Source organism: Sinohyriopsis cumingii, chromosome 9, assembly GCF_028554795.1.
Source record: "Sinohyriopsis cumingii isolate HCF-2022 chromosome 9, ASM2855479v2, whole genome shotgun sequence".
Lineage (NCBI taxonomy): Eukaryota > Metazoa > Mollusca > Bivalvia > Unionida > Unionidae > Sinohyriopsis > Sinohyriopsis cumingii.
The window spans coordinates 23,429,012-23,453,284 of record NC_142969.1 but is presented as its reverse complement, the minus strand read 5'-3'; the positions used below and the strand labels follow the sequence as shown (position 1 = coordinate 23,453,284).

At 34.2% G+C, this 24,273-nt stretch overlaps 1 protein-coding gene across 1 annotated transcript; it reads right to left on the bottom strand.

Annotated features, from left to right (window-relative positions):
* Positions 1–400: 400 nt before the first annotated feature.
* LOC149791394 (uncharacterized) lies at positions 401–24,273 on the bottom strand. The gene is made up of 8 exons (XM_089969943.1): positions 24,158–24,273; positions 16,879–16,958; positions 16,302–16,489; positions 14,177–14,341; positions 12,056–12,284; positions 6,810–6,976; positions 5,154–5,270; positions 401–4,952 (listed from the first exon to the last, which is right to left on the bottom strand). The coding sequence occupies exons 1-8, from the start codon at positions 24,251–24,253 to the stop codon at positions 4,882–4,884; spliced, it is 1,113 nt and encodes a 370-aa protein (XP_089826069.1). The 5' UTR covers positions 24,254–24,273; the 3' UTR covers positions 401–4,881.

Sequence of the window (24,273 nt, the reverse complement as noted above, 5' to 3'; positions counted from 1 at the left end):
ATGAATATCTGTAAACAAGTGGTTCCAATGAAAATATCTGGATACAAATGATTCCAATGAAAATATCTGGATACAACTGGTTCCAATGAAAATATATGGATACAAGTGGTTCCGATGAAAATATATGGATACAAGTGGTTCCAATGAAAATATCTGGATACAAATGGTTCCAATGAAAATATCTGGATACAAGTGGTTCCAATGAAAATATCTGGATACAAGTGGATCCAATGAAAATATCTGGATACAAGTGGTTCCAATGAAAATATCTGGATACAAGTGATTCCAGTGAAAATATCTGGATACAAGTGATTCCAATGAAAATATCTGGATACAAGTGGATCTAATGAAAATATCTTCTGAGCAATTATTCCAAGTAGAAAAAAACACGGAGCCCTCAACATTTTTACATTTATTTATTGTATCTTTCATACAAGTGTGTAATGTATATTAATATAAAATGACATTTCACACAAAATCAGCTTCGTATACATATATATATATATATATATATATATATATATATATATATATATATATATATATATATATATATATGTGTGTGTGTGTGTGTGAACGCGCAGTGGCAGAACATACATACATCATACCTGTCAACTTTTCAAGAGCCAAGTTGGGAGACTGAATAAAAAAATAGGGAGATTGGGACCTAAAACTGGGAGGTTTTGCACTGCATTTTTTAAAGTTCTTGTTTCATTAAATATTGACTGATCTTCCATGTCCAGTATATGTGAAATTCTCAAAGCACCATTTCTCCCTGTGACATGCCTTATTTTCCCTTAGGATGTGCCCTCTTTTCATGTACTGGTCAGCTGTAGCCAAACTGGACAATAGTTAAAGGTTATCCTTAAGTAAACAAGCAAGAAAGTCAGTTTGACTAATTAACAGTTAATTCTTATCATTGTAATTATCTTGTGAAAAGGACTGGCCCTCCAACATAATTCAAAGAAACCATGTTCTACAGTGTGTGTGATATAAGAACTAGCAAATGATTGGCAAATAAACTATGCCCTATTTTGTTGTAACTAGTGATGCCTAAATATGCAGTCTTAAGCTACCATACATGTGGCAGCCATTTTTTCCCATTTTTATATCACACCTTGTTTTTTTATTGTCAACTTGGAAGGCATTTAACATTGTTTACTGAATAACATATTTATTCTGAATTAGTTTTTTGAGGGCACATAAGCTGCATGGCATGTTTCTTCATTTCTTCTTTTAATTTAATGATTAATATTTGTATATATGGTACAGTACTGACAGGTGTTCACTTGTGAAGTTTCTTTGGTGGGAATGGAGATTCTACAGCATTCACAGTGTAAATTCTGATCATTCTTGGGATTAAAACTAATTGCTGAAAATTTTACTGTTGTGGTTTATTTTAAGTTGTGGTTTATTTTCTGATTTTAGTATTGTTGTAGGGTTAAATTCATAAATTGACATGAATAATGTTTACACTTAACATTCCATTTATTGAAGACAAAAATTCTTTGTAGTGTGATAGTTATTTTGTCACAACAGTATTCACAGGTGATAAAACAGAACTTAGATTCTGTGGATTGCATAAGATATATCTATTTCTGTAGGATTGTTTTTTAGGAGAAATGAAAAAAGACAATTTTATAATCAGGAGTTCTCTGCAAAAATCAGGAGATATTATCAAATTGGGAGGTAGGTGTGGAGTTTCTCTGCAAAAATCACAAGATATTATGAAATTGGGAGGTAGGCATGGAGTTTCTTTCTCCTCGCATGAGAGCTGACAGCCATTACATACTTGCATGAATGCATGCATGCATACATACATACAGGGCCTTCCATTAGATTTAAAGTTGGAGGGTGAGTTGCCAAAGTTAGTGGGGGGTTTAGGGGACCTCTTTCAACAATTATACATTATTTTTTTTAAGTAGCCAGGTGTAAAGGAAAAGTAGCATGGTAAACCATCCAGCTCCCAACTGATAAAGAAAGCCCTCACACACACACACACACATATGTACAAAAGCAAAATACTTTATATAAAATAAAACAATTTGAAATGCATCCTATTCAAGCATATAATGTATGCAAAGGTAATATAAAGATATAAAGCAGTCTTTAAAAACAGTACCCATACCTCACCTATTAATGTGTGAATTAAACTTGTGATGAGTACTTATTCCAATATTAGGATACAGAAATATCAGTCAAGTAGTAAAATTGGGAGTTTTTTCTCCTGGTAAGAGAGTTCATAGGTATGCATACATGCATGCATGCATGCATATGTACATATATACAGGGCCTTCCATTAGATATTTAAAGTTGGAGGGTGAGTGGCTAAAGTAGGCAGGGGGGTTTAGGGGACCTCCTCCAACAGGGGTACAGGTATTTTTAAAAAGTAGCAAGGTGTAAAGTAAAAGTAGCAAGGTAAATCATCGAGCTCCCAGCTGATAAAGAAAGTTCTGACATGCATGCATACACACAAACATACATACATACATACATACATACATACATACATACATGTGTACAAAAAGCAAAAACTTTATAAAATAAAACCAGTAATTTGAAATGCATCCTATTCAAGCATATACTATACAAAAAGTTCATAAAAATATAAACATTTTAGTCTTGAAAAAAACAGTACCCATACCTCATGAATTAAACTTGCAATGGGTACATATTCTAATGTTAAAGTACATAAATATCACAGTCAAGTAGTCAAGGTCAACATAAAAAAAGCATTGACTGGTATTATCTTCAGTTTATAAGCATGGACTGGTATTATCTTTAATTTATATGCTTGGACTGGTATTATCTCCACATTATAAGCATGGACTGGTATTATCTTCACATTATAAGCATGGACTGTATTATTTTCACATTATAAGCATGAACTGATATTATCTTTACTTTCTAAACATGGACAGGTATTATCTTTACTTCATAGGCATTGACTGGTACTATCATTACTTTTTAAGCATGGATTGGTATTATCTTCACCTTTTAAGCATGGACTGGTATTATCTTTAATTTATAAGCTTGGACTTGTATTATCTCCATATTATAAGAATGGACTGGTATTATCTTCACATTATAAGCATGAACTGTATTATCTTTACATTATAAGCATGAACTGGTATTATCTTTACTTCATAAACAGTGACTGGTACTATCATTACTTTATAAGCATGGACTGGTATTATCTTCACTTTCTAAGCATGAACTTGTACTATCATTACTTTATAAGCATGGACTGGTATTATCTTCACTTTATAAGTGATATACAGCCAAAGCTTCTCCAAGGTCACCTCTATTAAGCAATGACCTTTCACATCATATTTGCATGATCCTTTACGTAAACTCATTACAGAAATAAACCTCATTTAATTGACCAGATCCATTATTCTTTTCATTTTTCTCACTTCTCAGAGGTGGATGGACATTCAGACAAAAGCTCATAGAAACAAGAAAATGTTTCATGCACACCAATTACCTTGGGTGCAAATGTCTGTTGAGGAAAACTGTGGAATTTCTTTCACCGATTTTTTTTTTACATAGTCTTACAAATTAATTAGTCACTGAATTTCCATCACAAACAGTATTTGACTTTGTACACCTATTGAAAATGAAACAATGAATACAGTACAGCAGTGGTTCCCACCCCCCAGGTCCCAACCCAAATCAGGGTCATGAAGACATTCTGGAGGGTCACAAGGATTTTTTTTAGGGTTGCAACGAAATATATATTTTTTAGGTTATGTTCCAAGAAGGTTGGGAACCACTGCAATACAGAATAATCATCATGCCTGAGGTATTCAGATGTGACAAAACTTTATAGCATATATTGTTTGTTGCCAGACTTGCACATCCTGCTATCTGGAAGCAAAATTATGTGATTCTTTCTAAAGAACTTCATTTCATTTAAGAGAGAATCAAACTAGCACAAATAAAAAATATATACTCGTAATTACATTTGACAGCCTTCCTCAGTGCTAAAACAATTCAAAAAAAGGACAAAATCGAACATAAACAGCAGTAAAGGACAAAATATATACTCAGACACTGAAGATCTACAAGAGATGGAATCATTATGACATGGATTAATTTTAAATTTATTAAGAGACATTTGGCAAAAGGAAATGTCTGCTTGATGGGTGCATACTCTATCACTGCAATGGTTTTCATAGAATAAAAGATTCCAAGTATCAAGTCAAATGCATAAACAAATCTAATATTTTTAACATAGCTCACAAAAATAAGGTTAAAATGTATAGTTTTATATTTTGTATAACATCAAAAATCTCACTGAAAATAAAATTGGGTTATGAAAGACATTTCTTATGGGAGTCTTGGGAGATGTGATCATGATTTGTGTTCCCTGTTATCTTACAGATTTCAGCTTATGTTTGTACTTTTGCCATAAAAATATAAGCTATCAAGTCAAATTAAAGAGCTAGGATTAAAAACATAATGCCACTGAAATTTGTTCAAAGTCATTCACAAGAAAAGTTGAAAAATTGCCATCCAAATGTGAAAACACAAATACTCAAGACTAATATCAAAATGGATTAAAATTGTGAACATAGAAATTTGCAAATTTTTAAATGCATAAAAATGGTATTGTGAACATGCCTATGAAACAATCTCATCTTACAATAAAATAATTCCTATTTATACTTATCAATTTGTCTATGGGACCAAAAACACTACAAACTCAAAACATTTTATCAAACTGATGAATAAAATGACTCATAAAATATTTCAAGACATTTCTTAAAATAGTGGTGAATGAGAATTGAAAAATAAAATCAAAAGATATTTAGTCAATTTTAAATCATAAATGCTTGTGCAATAACAAACAGCAGAATGCATCTTCCACAGGATGTCTTAATAGATCTCATGAACTTTGTTGTATGGTGGTGGTGGTGAAGCTGGTACCCTCAGTGGCTGGATGTTCTCTGTAAATAATATTAATAATAATAATAATAATAACAAACATGATGACAATGAAGATGACACTGATGGTAATGACATAAAATACAGTGATGACAATGATGATGGCAGTGATGATGATGATGATGATGATGATGCCAAAATCTGATTTGATCTGTTTTCTTTTTCACATTAGCAGGTATAACCAATATGCCAGAAGTACATACCATTAGTTGCTGAAGCCTGTTCATAAGTGGGAGGTTCTAGAATTTCCATTGGAAGGCTGTAGTCTCCTGGTGGACAGATTGTACTAGGGCCAGCCATGTTGTATGGAGAGTCCACAGCTTTAAAATAAATGTTAGTTATTCTCAAAATAATATCTTATTTTGTCTAAACATTTCCCCCATCTGTTTTTATTTTATTATTTTCTTGCTTGCTTGCTTTCTTTTTTATAAATTGTTATCTGCCAAATACACTGTTTAATCACAGTTACCATCACCTGTGCCAACCAGTCAGAATACTAGTAATTTAATTAAGCGGCCCTTGTACAGACTTGGACTTTATCCTATAGATCATTTGACTTTAGTGGTGAATAAAATATGTAAAAGTCCATGTTTTTGTTAGTATTTACTTATGCTTTAAGATGTTTTCATTTACTTCATTGAGATTTCGTAAAATTCAGTAACAATTTAAATACAGAATTTGACATTACAGCAAGTAAAAGACAGGAATAAAGATTCTTCAAGGTAAGTTATTTGTTAGCATTGCATGCAAACTGATTGCAACATATCTTATCATAAAAAATTATGCAAACAATTAATCATCTATTACTATAAACTGCTATTAAAATGATTTAGCACAGTATCCAACCTGGATATGGTTTAGGATCAAACACATGCATGCACTTACTTTTAATTTTGTATTTTCTTATTTCAATTTCATAATTATTCTTCTTTGTCTTTGTGCTTATATGGGTATTTTTTTTTTAAATTAAGTTCTGTGATACACAGTCAGATTTATAGTGACTGATTAAATAGACAATTGTTATATATACAACAAAATCAGACAAATGATGATACATGTACAGGTGTATTATCATGGCCACCAATCTCAGTCTCCCTCTCTCTCTCTCTCTCTCTCTCTCTCTGTGATCCACAAAATTATATAATGAAAACACAGTGAGACCTCACAGGTGTCTGGACTGGATCTAGAATGTAGGTGTCTGGACTGGATCTAACATTTAGACTTTCAACTAAACAACATATTCTCTTCACATTTGTAATCTTTGAAGATCTGAGAATGTCATTTGACATTTTAATCACTTTTCAACAAAATGTGCTAAATAGGTTTGATGTCAATATTTTTCTTTAAGTGAAATCATATCTTAGTGAACATGCATGAGTAATAACATGTCTGTCTATTTAATACCTCAACATGCATGAGTAATAACATGTCTGTCTATTTAATACCTCAACATGCAAGAGTAATAACATGTCTGTCTATTTAATACCTCAGCATTCATGCATTTCGGATCAGATGTCAATTAACTGTATCGGCATCAAAACTGTAGATTTAACAACCAGTTTCAGAGACCACATATTTAGATTCATGAACAAGTGGAACACATCATTAGATATTTGAAACTTGATATGAATAAAGCAAGATGGACATCTAAATATTTCATCTTGTTTTTAGATCCCACTCATGCATAAGTGCAGGGTCCCACTCAGGATTTTCTCATAATGTCAGCTGCAATGCAAGAGAGATTAGTGGCATTATATTTTGCTGGAGTTAAGCATATTTGTTATCATATATGTAAAATATATTGATTTCTGTTGTATGTACAAACATAAAACCTTTCTAAGGGTGGCATAAATGCTTACCAGAACCCTTGTAGAATATCTGGACATTTGCATTTGGTTCTGTGAGGCTGGCCATGACGTGAAGGGGGTACATCCGTCTATCAATGTTCTCAAAAGCGATTCCCCAAAAACATTCATCTGTACCAAAGGAGAGTTTGCCACTATCACAGTCCACATACATCAGAAACCTATAAAAACATTATTTCTATTATAATTTTTAGCACAGATATAGTTTTCTTTGTTTCAGAATTAATCATATTCACAACAACATTTTTAATTTCATTTCATTGAGAATAAACATTGTATATCTCCATATGTGAATAATATCTTTTTAGCTTTAGTAGCTGAATTCATGAAAATCTTTTTGAGACTGGGAGTTTTCAGGCAAAATAAAGAATTCATCCATCAATTTTATCATCAAAGATGTTCATGAAAGTTTTACCATATCTTACTTCTAACTAGCTAAAAATTAAATCATTGACCAATCCAATGTTTAAAAATTAAATCACTGACCAATCAGATATTTGAATATTAAATCAGTGACCAATCAGATGTTTAAATATTAAATCAATGACCAATCAGATTTTAGAATATTATGTTCATTCTGAGTCAATGTAAATTTTCTTTGAGAGTATCCCCTTTATTAGATTTGCTTTGTTAGATGCAGATATTTTTTAGCTGTTTTTTTTTATTTTCTTGAAGTTGAAAACTAATTTCTTGTTGAACTGTTTTTCTCAGCTTCATAAAAGAAAACTTCATTCTAGTAGGAGGATGGTGTAGAAAGAACAGTGTGCCCAACAATACTGGACTGTCTTTCCCATCTTCAGTCATGGGAAAGTTAGACAGAGACATAAGAAGGGTGTATCTGTCACTCAGGATTAAAGTTAGACAAAGACATAAGAAGGGTGTATCTGTCACTCAGGATTAAAGTTAGACAAAGACATAAGACGGGTGTATCTGTCACTCAGGATTAAAGTTAGACAAAGACATAAGAAGGGTGTATCTGTCACTCAGGATTAAAGTTAGACAAAGACATAAGAAGGGTGTATCTGTCACTCAGGATTAAAGTTAGACAAAGACATAAGAAGGGTGTATCTGTCACTCAGGATTAAAGGTAGACAAAGACATAAGAAGGGTGTATCTGTCACTCAGGATTAAAGTTAGACAAAGACATAAGAAGGGTGTATCTGTCACTCAGGATTAAAGTTAGACAAAGACATAAGAAGGGTGTATCTGTCACTCAGGTGTAAAGTTAGACAAAGACATAAGAAGGGTGTATCTGTCACTCAGGAGTAAAGAAAATAGTGTACACAATAAGAATAAATTTGTATCGATAATATCATGTCCCACTTCTGATTCCTGTGCATGGATAGTGGGTGGGGTCAATATAATTATGAATAACAGCAGTTTTCAAACAAAAAGCATGATATAAGAAGAAGGTACCAATAATTTCCTTAAAATAATTAATTTGATCTGCTATTTGAACATCTTTCTTAAGTCTGACATATATTTGATACTATCTGTACAAATGCATCAGACAGTGGTAGGGTTTATTTGGTGGTCTACTCAAAACAGATTTGTTCCAGTTTTATTTTATTAATGTTAGTGGAGACACTTAAGTTTTCAAACATACTCTGATTAGATACATCCATAACTACTTTGGCATGGTACAACAGACACTCTTTGGCATGGTACAACATAAACTCTTTGGCATGGTACAACAGACACTCTCTGGCATGGTACAACAGAAACTCTTTGGCATGGTACAACAGACACTCTCTGGCATGGTACAACAGAAACTCTTTGGCATGGTATGACAAACTCTTTGGCATGGTACAAAAGAAACTCTTTGGCATGGTACAACAGACACTCTTTGACATGGTACAACAGACACTCTTTGGCATGGTACAACAGACACTCTTTGGCATGGTACAACATACACTCTTTGGCATGGTACAACAGACACTCTCTGGCATGGTACAACAGACACTCTTTGGCATGGTACAACATACACTCTTTGGCATGGTACAACAGACACTCTCTGGCATGGTACAACAGAAACTCTTTGGCATTGTACGACAGACAATCCTTTTTGGCCAAATAGCTCAATTTCTCAGACAATGTCACATCTATGATCGTGAAATCTGATGCATGCATTCACTAAATCACCAAACACCAACAAAAAGCAAATTATGGCAATAATAACCTACTTTTCTTAATAAACTACCTATGCTAAGTTTGTGGATTATTTACAATACCTGCAAATTAGGTCAAACATAGCACTCTAAAAAAGTTACTGTTGGTTTATTCTAAGAACAGACCTTCAAAATTTATATCCATTCATAAACATGACAGAAAAGAAAAATCTGTAATTTTGATTGGTTTTATACATGGTAAACACATAAAAACTCCATTTCATGCAATATTTCACTTGAATTCTCTTTTTTAATAACTTTTCTAAGATACCAGATTTATTCTAGTAACATTCAAGATCGCACACTGAAATGTGTACACTGAAAATTACTTTGAACATTACATAGTAAAAAGAAATATTAACTTTTGTCTTTTTTACTTATATGTACATCTTGATCACACCTAAGTTACAAAGCTTTTACAAATTTTAGTTTACTTGAAAACAGATAAACTATTGATAAAAAATACCAACTTAAATTTCTTTCCCTGCATCCTGAATTCACTGATATTGTAAAACTTTTATAACTTATTATTGAACTTGAAAATATCAGTTCTAACATATTAACATAAATTGCAAGGCTGTTGATGAAAATTTTGAGTAACGTGGACACTTACATCTAGGTTTTATTTCAATTTCAGAATATTCTCCAGTAAATTTCATTAGTATTAGTATCAGTAAATTTCATTAGTATTAGTATCAGTAAATTTCATTAGTATTAGTATCAGTAAATTTCATTAGTATTAGAATCAGTAAATTTCATTAGTACTAGTATCAGTAAATTTCATTAGTATTAGTATCAGTAAATTTCATTAGTATTAGTATCAGTAAATTTCATTAGTATTAGTATCAGTAAATTTCATTAGTATTAGTATCAGTAAATTTCGTTAGTATTAGTATCAGTAAATTTCATTAGTATTAGTATAAGTAAATTTCATTAGTATTAGTATCAGTAAATTTCATTAGTATTAGTATCAGTAAATTTCGTTAGTATTAGTATCAGTAAATTTCATTAGTATTAGTATCAGTAAATTTCATTAGTATTAGTATCAGTAAATTTCGTTAGTATTAGTATCAGTAAATTTCATTAGTATTAGTATCAGTAAATTTCATTAGTATTAGTATAAGTAAGTTTCATTAGTATTAGTATAAGTAAGTTTCATTAGTATTAGTATCAGTAAATTTCATTAGTATTAGTATCAGTAAATTTCATTAGTATTAGTATCAGTATATTTCATTAGTATTAGTATCAGTAAATTTCATTAGTATTAGTATAAGTAAGTTTCATTAGTATTAGTATCAGTAAATTTCATTAGTATTAGTATCAGTAAATTTCATTAGTATTAGTATCAGTAAATTTCATTAGTATTAGAATCAGTAAATTTCATTAGTATTAGTATCAGTAAATTTCATTAGTATTAGTATCAGTAAATTTCATTAGTATTAGTATCAGTAAATTTCATTAGTATTAGTATCAGTAAATTTCATTAGTATTAGTATCAGTATATTTCATTAGTATTAGTATCAGTAAATTTCATTAGTATTAGTATAAGTAAGTTTCATTAGTATTAGTATCAGTAAATTTCATTAGTATTAGTATCAGTAAATTTCATTAGCATTAGTATCAGTATATTTCATTAGTATTAGTATCAGTAAATTTCATTAGTATTAGTATAAGTAAGTTATTCCCATCTTCACTTTCGAATCTTACATCAGCAAATGAAAGTTCAACACATCACATAATTTTGAGAGAATCAGTTATACTTCTACGACCATTTTATGTGTTAATAAGAAACCTTATGACAGCAAAACAACAACTTCAAAACTGTGTTATCCTGCAAAACACTGCTAGTTAATGTTTATGGTCTGGAAGCACATATAATCTTCAACATTGTGGCATCTTGCAATTAACCTGCCAGTTTGGCAACTGAGAGCATGTTCAAATGAATAAATAACTTTTCATATATTTTATTTGTGTTGTGTGCTTTATCTTTGTCCATAATTGAGGGTAAAGCAGTTTTGGACTGCATGATTTATGACATATTAACAAGCTATAAGTAAGCTGTTTACTAATATCTGAGTTTAAGTCCAAGCCATGATTATGACTTAGAAGGTTCTGGAGTGAACTTGTTTATAGTCTGGTGTATTTTTCCATTTAGATGACTGAATTTTTTCAGAAAATCCTACTGAGACATGGGACAGGTGGGGATGCATATAAAAGAAGGTCTTGTCAAAGGTTCATTTTGGTTTTTATTGCCAGTCATTAGAATATATAGTCAAAATTTTAAGCTGTGTTCAGATATAATTCGAGGGAGCAATTTATTTAAAAATGATTCATTATTCATTGGAATTACAAAGTACTCATTGACATCTGACTATTTAGGGATTATTGTGAGTTTATTCAAAGATATTCTGGACTATATAATTGTGATACATCAATCATGTTGGCCCACCACATGCAAACTTTGGACATACATAACTTGTGTGTCTGTCACATGCAAAGTTCAGACATACTCGAGTGTCTGTCATATGCAGAGTTCAGACATACTCGAGTGTCTGTCATATGCAAAGTTCAGACATACTTGTGTGTCTGTCATATGCAGAGTTTGGACATACATAACTTGTGTGTATGTCATATGCAAAGTTTGGACACAGGTTACTCAATGTCTGTCATATGCAAAGTTCAGACATACTCTGATCAGCACAAGCAAAATTTGCACATACATTATTCATATGTCTGTCACATGCAAAGTTCAGACATACTCGAGTGTCTGTCATATGCAAAGTTCAGACATACTTGTGTGTCTGTCATATGCAAAGTTTGGACATACATAACTTGTGTGTCTGTCATATGCAAAGTTTGGACACAGGTTACTCATGTGTCTGTTATATGCAAACTTTGGACATACATTAATCGTGTGACTGTCATATCCGAACTTTGGAAATATTGGTTCATTACTCAGTTTGCAACAGCTAATTTTACACATATACAATTCACCTGTCTGGCAAAAGAAAAATCTAGACATTCATAAGTCGACTGTCTTGCAGATGCTAAAATTAGACATGTATTGCTTACTTTTCTGGCACAAGGAAAAAAGTTGGATATGTTTTCTTTGGCTCTCCATTGTAGATGATCCTCTTTCGCACAATGTCCAATCCCACTGAAGTCTCAGTCATTCCAATAAGCGAGGTTTTGGGCTTTCGATGTAGTGGAGTGTGCAAGGACCCTACACCTATTGTGGCATATGTGCCCCTGGATGTGTCAGGCCACACAATTTCAAACACATGCTTCCCAAGCTCGAGTCCTACAGAAATATTCATAAATATTCAATTTTTTTAAAAGTAAGATTATTCAAAAACTTCATCAGATATTTAGAAGGTATTTCACAAATACTCACCTACAGTTTTAAAACTTAGATGTTGGAAGTAGATTAAGAATCTTAATGGCTCTCAACAGAATATCTGGTTTAAGAGTCCCGGCCTCTTGACTCCCAGAACATGGCAGCAGTCCCCCACCATTTACCAAGAATCTGAACATCAAGCTTGAAGGCCCTCACTCGATGTCAAGATTGAAGGCCTTTACTCGATGTCAAGATTGAAGGCCCTCACTCGATGTCAAGATTAAAGGCCCTCACTCGATGTCAAGATTGAAGGTCCCACTCAACATCAATATTGAAGAATTCCATCTTCACTCATGCCTTCTTGTTAACCCTTTATGATTTTTTTAATATTATTTTCTTATTTTGTACTGTGTTATTTACTTATTATTAATTTATGATAAATATGTAGACAGAAATATGCAGAACAATAGGTATTCTAGAAGAAGGGTCAATCTCACACATTAAAGCAATATAAACTTGATAGTTTAAGAGTTGTAAAGATAATTTGTCAGTAATTTAATGTTATATACACGTCCAAAATATTTGTTACTTTCATGATCGGTATAACTCACCTTTTTTAATATATTTGTGCATTTGGTTAAAATATAAATTCAAGTTATTTCCCATGCACAACAAAATCCTTTTTTAACAGGATGTTTTTACCTCACAAAGACAAAACAAACAGTACAATTTTTGATGGTGAACTCTCAAAGTTTTTTTTTTGTTGAACAACCATGCTCAGAAACGGAAATTAACTCACTATGTTTGCATACATTTCTTTCAAAATCTGAGGAAATCCACATCAAAATGTTCATTTTTTTTAAAGATAGAAAGTGAAGTTTTACTTTAATGAAATATACTAATCATAAAGTGTGTGTGTGTGTGTGTGTGTGTGTGTGATTTGGATTTTTAACGTAGCTTTAACAATTTTTCAGTCATATCGCTACGATGTCTGCACTGTGACAATTTAAAGTGATCTCTAGCACTGGGGCATCATGCCGCAGACATGTAGAATGATGTCCCGCCCAGTCACATTATCCTGACACCAGGCCGACCAGTCCTAACACTAACCTCTTAATGCTGAGTGCCAAGCAAGGCAGCTGTTAGTACCATTTTTGTAAGTCTTTGGTATGACTCGGCCGGGGATCAAACCCACGACCTCTCGCATCCGAGGCAGACGCTCTAACCACTAGGCCACCGGAGCAGTTTTCCGAATTGGCTTTCTATGATATTGGAACTCAGAAATGCCTTTTCCTGATTTCAGAGCTCAGAAGTGCCATTTATGTTAGAACTCGGAAGTGCCTTTCTTTGATGTTATAGTTCAGAAGTAAATTTTATGATGTTACACATGAGCTCTGAGGTGATGTCTCATGATGTTGGAGTTCAGAAATGTCTTTTTGATGTCTGAACTCAGAAGTGCCTTTTTGGCAAATAAGGAAACTTTATAGCAAATTATGTTTCTCCGTTACATTAACATTAGGAACTGCTTCTGCTCCAGCCAAAATACATCCATCCGATGGACAAAGGGAAACAACTCTTACAACTTACCTCCCCTTATCCCCCCCCCCCCTTCATGATCTACTATTTTAAGATTGAAATAATGTTAGAAGTTCAAGTTATATTTAGGAAAATTAAACCATAAATTCTGTTACTTTTAATAACTTGTCAAATCTTTGCACCCATCATACCAGAAGGACATATAACCTATAGGAGTTAACTCAAAAAATTGGGCTAAAAATGTTGCAAAGATAGACCACTGGTTTCTTGGGAGAGTAATCAGTGAAATAACGTTTATTTATTTTAACTGGAAAACCTACCAACTGACCAACGTGCACCGTCAGCTTCCTGGTTTCCTTCACGGAAGCGCATGACACTGTTAGGACCTGTGATAATGATGCCATCAGAGCATGCGCTAAAACCATGTACTTCCATGTTGCGATCAGATTGAATTGTTTGTACCCAGAGGGGGGTTGGTACTGGTACTGTGGAAAAGAAGGTGTTGATATGTCATGAATAAACAAGATAACTAAAACTGTTCCTTCAAATATAAACTAGCAACATTCATGGTGTGAAAACTAATAATATACTTATAGAAATATACAAGTATACCAACATCTTTGGTTCTCCGACAATGTGTCAAATAAAACTGCACTATTGGGCAGGTACCAGAGACCAAAGGCAAACACAGACCTGTCCCAAACCCCAATCCCACCCCATAAAGTTTACATTCCCTGTTTGTAACTTCTCATAGCTAGACACGTAAATCTCTGTAAATGGCCCATTGAAATTAAAAGTCTTTTCAAATTAAATTGACATAATTATTGTTGAAAAGTGTCACTAAGATTATTGAAAAGTGTCACTAAGATTATTGAAAAGTGTCACTATTATCGCAAATGACATTAAGAAAATAAGAGCTGGGTATGACGATGCCATTTTCTAACTAGTGGTCTTGTCTCCTATTATATATATATATATATATATATATATATATATATATATATATATATATATATATATATATATATATATATATATATATATATGAGTTTGACACATTTCATTATCAAGCTTGCATATGGTACCTATGATTACATATATGGATATATGGACTTCTATTATTTACAAATTAAATACTTTGCAATGCTTGTATCTTACTTTGTCTTGTTTCCTTTCATTTCATTTTCGTTTAGTTCAGTTTTGCAATGCCATTTTGCAAATTAAAAATAAAATCGGACACAAAGTTTTGATAATCCTTAGTTTGATAAGTTTTTTTAAGGTTCATATATTTCACATGAGTATATAAAAAAATGGTACAGAAACAGGTGCAGAATTCAGGTGAAAATTAAATTATTTAAAATGTAACATAAAGTTGTAAGAACTTGAAATGAAATTTGGTTGGAGATTTTGTTTTATTTTTAAATTTGTACTAACTTTCTCTTGGAACAATCATAAAACCCTTGAAACGAATATCATAATAGTAACTGACATTTAATTACATTCGATTATAAAATATTATATATAAAAAAATTAACGTTACACTTTAATGCATATGATTGCTAAAGAGGTTAGAAATACAATATCTGCTGAAATATTTAGTGTCTGTAAATACATTTCGTCCATTTCTTCTTCAGTGTAAGTTATGACTCCATTAGATTCTTAATATGGCAAGATTACATATGGAGTGACGAACATTTGCTACACTTAGAGAAAAAGATTTTCCACTGCAAACCTATTTTCTTTAATGTTTTTCGTCCCTCAAGATTTATCTCATTATTATTCTCTCCTCTTGTTTCTCTAAATACTTTGTACTGTCATGTTTTCATTAAAATAAAATGATACATGTTTTCATTATTTCCATGTACCTCTACTTTCGCAGATGTGAGGATGCTCTCTTCTTTGAGAATGGAAAAAGGGACTAAAAATTCATGCGAGATACTTTATGAAAGAACAAACACCTACATCTATATATATATATATATATATATATATATATATATATATATATATATATATATATATATATATATATATATATATATATAAGCCGCAATAGCACAATTGGTACACCGTTGAACTCATAATCCAAGGGTCACAGGTTCGATATCTGCTACACAGACCAAGCCTGGGTCGGCTGCCTCACGCACGTTTTATCAATAAAGTACGGCGAAATCTCTGACAACATGAAATCATCTTATCGGTAATATAAAAGATTACTTATATAACCGATAAGGTCAGAGATTTCGCCGTACTTTATTGATAAAAGGCCAGACTCCTGTGTCTCAACATGTCCTTGGAAAAAGCACAGCTCCCTATTCTTGAGCAGCTAATAATATGTTAAAAGTGTATGTTTTTATGCTTATATGTATGTATTATCTCTCTCTCTCTCTCTCTCTCTCTCTCTCTCTCTCTCTCTCTCTCTCTCATCCCATCAAAGTGTACCACCTGCTGGAGTGTTCCTCGGAAATATTCCATTCTTCCTGTCCCGTCGTTGCTTACACCAACAGATTAGGAAGGCACATAAACTGAAGATACCGGCGCACACAACGAAGACAACAATCAAAATCACGTACCAAAGCCCGGAAACTACTGATACTGCCACGACAACGTCGCTATTGCTGTCACCATCATCGCTGTCAAAATTACAAAATTAAATGTATCTATTGCATGGAATTAGTGACATTTAGAAAGACCAAAGGACAGATAAGCAAGAAAGAACAGATGCGTACATAAATTGAGATGAACAGAGGAAAGATAGCGGTGTACGCTAATGTATGATGTTACACTTGTGACACATTTATTTTCCAGATCATGTAAAATTCGAGGTTTTATAGTTAAACTGTTATTAAAACACTGGCACATTCTCATATTTATCATACGAGTATTTTATCAACTTATAGGGTACTACGAAATATCCTTTTCTCTGCCTGCCCCTGCCCCCCCCCCCATATCCCTCTCTCTCTCTCTCTCTCTCTCTCTCTCTCTCTCTCTCAAACGCACATACACACACAAAAACATGTACATATCTTGTTCCTGAATCTTCCATGATAATATAACCGTAATAGCACTCAACTGGAGGATGGTCTGCTTACCAAAGAACTCCTGAAATAATAATAATAATAATAATAATAATAATAATAATAATAATAATAATCATAATAATAAAACAAAGAAGAATCACCATCTGCTATGTTTATCATTATTGTTATCATCGCCATCCAAATACTAATCTTCCTCATCATAATCATCATCATTACAGCCACGAAGAACATCAAAAGCATCGTTGTCATTGTCGTCATCATTGCTTTTGAGTGACAGCAGATGTTGCGATAGATTCGCGTTAAGTCACTAAAATCTACCCTTTTCAATATTTTCTTCACAAATTAAACCGACGTTCAAAATGTAGAATTTCTTCAACGGAGGCGAAAAGAAGACAAATGAACGCAATTTCAGTCTACCCAGATGAACTAGATCTCTAAAGATCACGCTCGTGAGCGAGTGATGATGCAAATACAGCGCAAAACTAATATAAACTAGCCTTTTTTTCTGATAGACCTTAGAGAGAGAAGAGATTTTTGATCAAACTACAAAAAAAAAAAAACACAATAAAATGACGATACTATCGATAATGCAGCATAAAAGTTCAAACAAGTTCGAAATATCTGCTCAGATTATTTACTTTCACTAATAAGACAGGACTAATTTTAGCAATGTAGTTAATTCGTCTTTAATTTAGTTCCTAATTTCTTTAATTTTGACATTGTTATTGATTTCGTTAGCTTTGCGTCTCTCTGTTATGCTGTAAATATCTTTTGTCTGAAGATTGACTCTACTTTTTTGTGTGTGGGGGCCCCGGGTGGCCGAGCGTAAACCCACCCCCACCCCCAAAAAAGACGCTTGCCTTTACTGATCAATGCCATGCCACGTCTGTCCGTGTCAGTTCGAGTGTCGGGCTCGGCCTATGTGAGTATGCGAGAAAGCTTGACAGTAGCTTCCCGTGGGTCGGTGGCTTTTACCTGGTTTTTACTGGGATCTTCCTCCACCAGGTTTATTAGCCGCCATGTATTGCCTATAATGTGCTGATAAATGGCGTTAAGCCCACAGCAACAACTTGTGTGTGTGTGTGTGTTCTTTATTGTCATCTGATGGAAAACTTTGCTTAGTTCGAAAGTATAGGTAAACTTTGTTTTTCACCCAGAACCGTTTTCGAAATTTATGTCATACATACATACATACATACATACATGCATACATACATATTGTGTTTGCGTTTTCCTCATTGAAATTATAATTAGCATCACTTCCCATACATGCAGAAATATAGGGCATTTTTGTCAAGTTTAAATTTGTCAAAGTTGTGGTCCATTCCTGTTCAAGCATTATAAACGGAATTAGAATCACTCCTGGAGAATTTATTAAAGAAAATTCTCTCCCAGGCGACATAGTAAAGCATAATGCATTTATTGAATATTTCTTTAAACATGATAAGAAAGATCAGCGGCATAACATTTTACAGAATAAAGGAAAAGGTCGCTTTTGCGTATAATAGTTTACATGCTGTATACAAGTCTATTTATTTATGAGGCTACATTTGGAAGTTTGCCAAAAATAACGCGATTTTGATCCTTTGCTCGAGTGTATGAATTACATGTTTAATACGGACAATGGGAGATTCACCTTAATTTACGATGTCTTATATTGAACAGGTCGACACGTAGATAAAATAGATTTCAAACGTGCGGATTCGTCACATGTTGTTCGCTTGGATCAGATCACATGATCCTGTATTCACGTCATTTGACAAAATCAGGAATTTCCGACCATTATACTAATGTACTAGATTACGACGTGACTTTTACAGGCGTCTTATTAAAAAAATAAAAGACGACGTGCCAATAGATCATAAACTCATTTACAATCCGCTCCTCTATATACTTCAACACAGAGATCAATTTCGTACAATTATTTTGCAATGATGATATAGTATTCCCTAGGTGCTGAATCACTTTTTTCCATCTACTAGTACCTCGTTCTACAGTGCCAGCATAAAAGTGGTGATAAATGTCCTTAGGGCAGGCGTGCGACCACTCCGGTGGCCTAGTGGTTAAAGCGGCCGCCCCTTCGTGGGTTCGAACCCAGGCCGAGTCATACCAAAGACTTCTAAAAAATGGTACTAACAACTGTCTCGCTAGGCGCACAGCATTAAGAGGTTAGAGTTAGGACTGGTCGGCCTGGTGTCAGGATAATGTGACTGGGTGGGACATCATTTTACATGTCTGCGGCATAATGCCCCAGTGATAGACATCACTTTAAACTGCCACACTGCAGACATTGTAGCGATATGACTGGAAAATTGTTAAAGCTACGTTAAAAATCTAAATCACACACACACTCGCACAGGGCAGACGTGTCCAAACCGCGGCTTGCACGCGGCCCAGTCCTTCATGGTGTGGACCAGCGACCATGTAAGTTGTTCTTTTAAAAACACGCATATTAATTACCGGCAAGATACACAATTAGTGATAAGGAACTGTTCTTGTTCATGCGGTCCACGGCATGAAGCATTTGATCTGGTTTGGCCCTCAGCGAAAAACGGTTGGACGTTCCTGTCTTAGGGCATTCAAGATACCGTATGCTGTGTCTCTTTTAATATTAATAAAAAAAAATAATATTAGAAAGTTCTAAGAGGACACGAGAGAAATATTGCTTGAAACGGAATTTTTTAAAACCGTCTTATGAAATCAATCCAAATTAAAGACTTTTTCTTCATTCCCGCCTAAAATCTGATCCACGTTTAAACGTCCATGCTAAGAATAAACCGACGGGAAATTCTGCATAATTTATGTCTCTCTGCTTCAAGGTGCATGATCCATGTTACTGGAAGGGGTGCTAGCATATGTGATAACCGTGAATGCACAAATTAGAGTTCCACATTTTATGTCGATGTGGAACTAAATGGTCCTTATTTCTGCCTGTTGTGATTTTAAAGCCGAGCAAATTAATGATGATACAAAAAAGCGTCTGTGTTCACTTGACTTTGAAAAGGAGCTCACTGTTACTTGCTTTTGCCGATAGTACTATTTAGTGCAAATTCGATACAGTTGATTCACTCGGAATTCAAACATGCGATTCAAATCAGTCCCATGTATCTACTTTACAAAACTGAACAAGTGATGATACAGAATTGCAGTAACAATAAAAAAAATATACAATTTGTTGCCCAAAACTCTCAAAAGCTATACCACCATCTTCTTCATTATATTTAGTCCGATGAGAATTTATCCAGACGTTTCAGCTCGTTACGGTCATCTTCAGAATTACATAGCGTTACTGTAACTACAACCTGTCTCTGGTCCATTATGAATTGTACCCCATCCTCTGTCTTCGAAGCCATTAACCTGGCACAATTACAGTCTAGCTGATGATTATTTAATCCTAACAAATCCTACAAATTCAAAACCAAACCTTATCCAGTCAGCGTAAGCGTTTTTAATTTTGAGAATTGTTCGCTGCGAGAGCAGTGTTAAAGAAATGCCATGTTTAGAAGACGGAATCGTCCAATGTACTTCAATCAATGTACATTAACACTGCATTTACGTTTGTTTGTGTGCGTTTTTGTTTAGCCTGGATCGGGGGCCCGGACACCCTGGATGAGCCGGCCCCCCCCCCCCCCCCCATCCGACCCTGACGCGCTCGTTGTTTAAGACCCAAGGCCATACATTTTTTTTTCTTCCTCTTTCTTTTATAATTATTGAGCACATTTTTAAGTTTACATTCAAAATATTATTAATAAAGACTTGTTGAAAAAAAGCGATGCAGATGTCAGTTTAATGCAAGTGTATAATTTTTAATTTCTCTGTGTGCTACGCTGTATTTTCTTTGTACTCTACATGATTTGTGTAGGACTTTTTGCCGTCTCCCTACTTAATTGCATCTCCATGTTTCCCAAATAAACTCGCATTGTTGATATGGTACACCTCACATCCAAATAACTTCATAGGAGCAAAAAAAAAAAAAAAAAATGACCCTAAGGGAATATCTAGGCGTCTGAATACAACATGGTTCATCGAACGTGGGTGTGTCAAATGTACTCGAATCTCCACAATGCTGGTATCAGATATCCAAAGTTTACTAAAGGAAACTAAATGTTTTGTTCACTTAGACGTTCCATACGCCCCCCAAACTTGATGCTGACATCGATAAATTCTCTTTTATACCTGTTAAATAAACGGTGTAAGTGTTGTATAACATATGTGTTGCCCGTTTAAAATCTCTTTGACAGAAATGTTACGTACGTGTTTCTTATGGAATGTTAGCTTACGACATGTTATCACCAATAGGAAATAGAAATTGCTTCAGTGATTTTTTCCGTGTCGGCCTGAAACCTTCCCTTCTTTTCGAATCTCATTCTATGTGTGTTTTTCAATCATGTATTCGAAGGCAGCCGGCCTATATTTGCAAGCCAGAATCATATGCCGGCATATAACAAATCTCAATAGCATAATATTTGTCCTTTTCCATGAAGTTCAGAAAGAAACCTCAGATGTAATTCGCAGACATTGAGAACTACATTCGGAGCCACCTTTGTTCACGTGGCACAATATGATGGTGGCGGGAAACAAAGTCACGCCTAACACAAGCAGCCTTTTCTTTCGCAACACATGTGGAGCACTCCGCTAGAGGCACAATCACCAGAATCCATCAAATGTATGTGTATTCCTACAATTGCACCGGAGGTTATTCGTCGACTTGACGGAAATGGAAAAAGTACGGGCATTCATGGGCTCCCGATAAATCACCCTCCCCCCAAAAAAATCTGTGTTGATATTGACGGACAATATGTAGGTCTGATGTCACCTGTTGATTAAAATGCGCAATGTTGCTGCATGCAAATCATTCGGGAACAATCTGGTGTACACTTTAGACACATGCCGGTAATTGGTAACACATATCTAGCACGAAATTTAAAATGGCCACAGGACAAATGGTTGTGCCTTTCCACATGGGTTTACAAGTCACCAAACACATAATTTGCTCAGGAAAAATAATGTACATGTCATCAAAATAACCTTTCAGCCAACGGTAGCTCCACAGCCACGAGAAATACCGGTAAGTGTATAAAATGTACACCGATGCGTGCAGACAAAAGTGTCTGCGAATAATTGAAGCTTTCAGTGAATAGCAGGCCAATAAATCAGCTCCTCACCCGTGATGATGTTGATTTTCGGGTTATGGGCTGATATCATCTGCTCATTGAAAGCTGCAATCATTCGCAGCCACTTTTGTCTGTACACATGGGTGCACATTTTCTACATTTGCCGGTATTTCTCGTGGCTGTGGAGCTACCATCGGCTGAAGGGTTCTTATGGTAGCATGCACTTTATATTTCCAAAGCAAATGCTGTTTGGTGACTTGTAAATTCACGTGGAATAGTACAATCATATGTCCTGTGGCCATCTTAAATTTCAAGCTAGATACGGCTGTTAAAATACCAATTACCGGTATGTAACTAAACTGTACGCAGAATTGTTTTGGAATGATTTGCATTCAGCAAAATTACACATTTTAATGAACAGATGACATCAGACCAACATATCGTCCGTCAGTATCAACACAGATTTGGGGGTTGGGGTTGATTTATTGGACTAAGTGGATAGGTGATATCAGTCCCTAACCCGAAAATCAACACCATCACGGGTAAGGGCTGAATTATCGGTATAGGAGGGAACTTGCCTCCCCCTCCCTGCCCCGGATTTCACCTCTAAACAAATTTTGGCCTATATCCGTCAAACTTAATTGCTGACCACTACATGTTTGTCACACCCCAATAATTCTGCGAGTGCCCCTATGGACACTTAGTACTCTAAAGATGGGGGTGAGTGGAGGTGTGATTGTTATATGCTTATTCACCAGCACCGCCAAGTGTGATGCAGTTGTCAGCGAAAAGAATTTACTCAGGCCCGGTCCTAGGGAAAGGCGAACGAGGCAACCACCTTGGGCACAGTGCTTTCAGAAAATCAACTCCGCAATGCAATTTTGTTTTGCTTGGGGCCCCGCGTTCGTCGCTTGCTGCCTTGGGCCCCGCACATTCTAGGGCCGGGCCTGAATTTACTGGCATGCATTTTCAAATGTTTACATAGGTGATGCAGGAGATTTAAAAGTTTAAAATGTCACATGCTTAGTTAGTTACCTACCTACTCAAGAATGCTTTGCGCGTGGCGTTTTCATTTATTTTATTTTTTTAAATTTTATTTTCTGTGATAAAAGGTTATTCGGAAGAACAAAACTCAAATAATATCAGAACGTAATTCTTACATCTGTGAGTACAGAAGTGATTCGGCTGTCATATGGTTTATGAATAGTATACAAGTGTAAGCGTCAGTGTTGTGCAAAAAAAACCAAAAAACAATGAATCGATGAATAAGTTTAATTTATACTGTGGGATGTTTACATCAAATTATCGCTAAATGTTCCACTTTTATGACGGAAGGCAATGATTCAGAAATTCTGACGTTTCCTAAAATCATCGCAAATATCACATGTTGTTTAGTGACATTTAATCCGCTCACTACATGTTTCTCGTGTTTTAAAACAACACGTTAGACCATCTCTGCTAGCCAGGATTCTGATATGTTAAGCTGTAGACAGATTAACATGTCCGATCCTTGGCTAGCGAAGATGGTGCATGATGTTGACTGTATCAGACGGACGTTGACTAAAATGATAATCAGGTGATGTACCATGTGGTAATTAAACCCTGATTTCCAATTAAGGCAGTACAAATATAACGATATATATATATATATATATATATATATATATATATATATATATATATATATATATATATATATATATATAGAAAACAAAATTAACATAAAAATTCTGTAAAGATATTAATCATTTCATTTTCATTTCGTGAAAGAAATATGCACTTTCAGCAGTTCCTAAATTCCGTTGAGATACTAAATTTTAAAATTGTTAAACATCTTAACAGCTTTGCATACAATTTGTTCAGTCAATAATAAACAACTTTTTGTTCATTTTCAAATCAACAGCATTTACATAGGTAGCTCTATATATGGATATTGGTAACGCTCAAGTAAGCACATAATAATCAAGAGGTAATTGAATGTTTGTCTGGTATGACCTATATACATTATGCTGAATGAGTTTATGAGTGTATCGATTATATTTGTTTTTTTCTGTCAATATAACTATCCCACAAGATTTTGTGAAAAGATGAAATGTCCACTGCTTGAAAACAGACACATAACTGATAATATAAAAAGCTCACTTACCCGGTAAATATGAGAGAAATGCCAGAAAAAGAAGTAATACATGTTCCCTAGAAACGAGACGCCAACTCGAAGTAGCCATCTTAGAATCAGTTTCATGTCAAGGGAGGCAATCCCGG

Excerpts from the sequence above, each read along its gene's own strand:
- LOC149791394 (XM_089969943.1), bottom strand. The coding sequence starts at position 24,253 with ATGAAACTGATTCTAAGATGGCTACTTCGAGTTGGCGTCTCGTTTCTA. Across the intron at positions 16,490-16,878 it reads AAGATTCAGGAACAAGATAT|CGATGATGGTGACAGCAATA; the intron begins GTACATGTTTTT and ends TAATTTTGACAG. Across the intron at positions 6,977-12,055 it reads TTTTTCCTTGTGCCAGAAAA|GTTTCTGATGTATGTGGACT; the intron begins GTAAGCAATACA and ends ATGTTTTTATAG.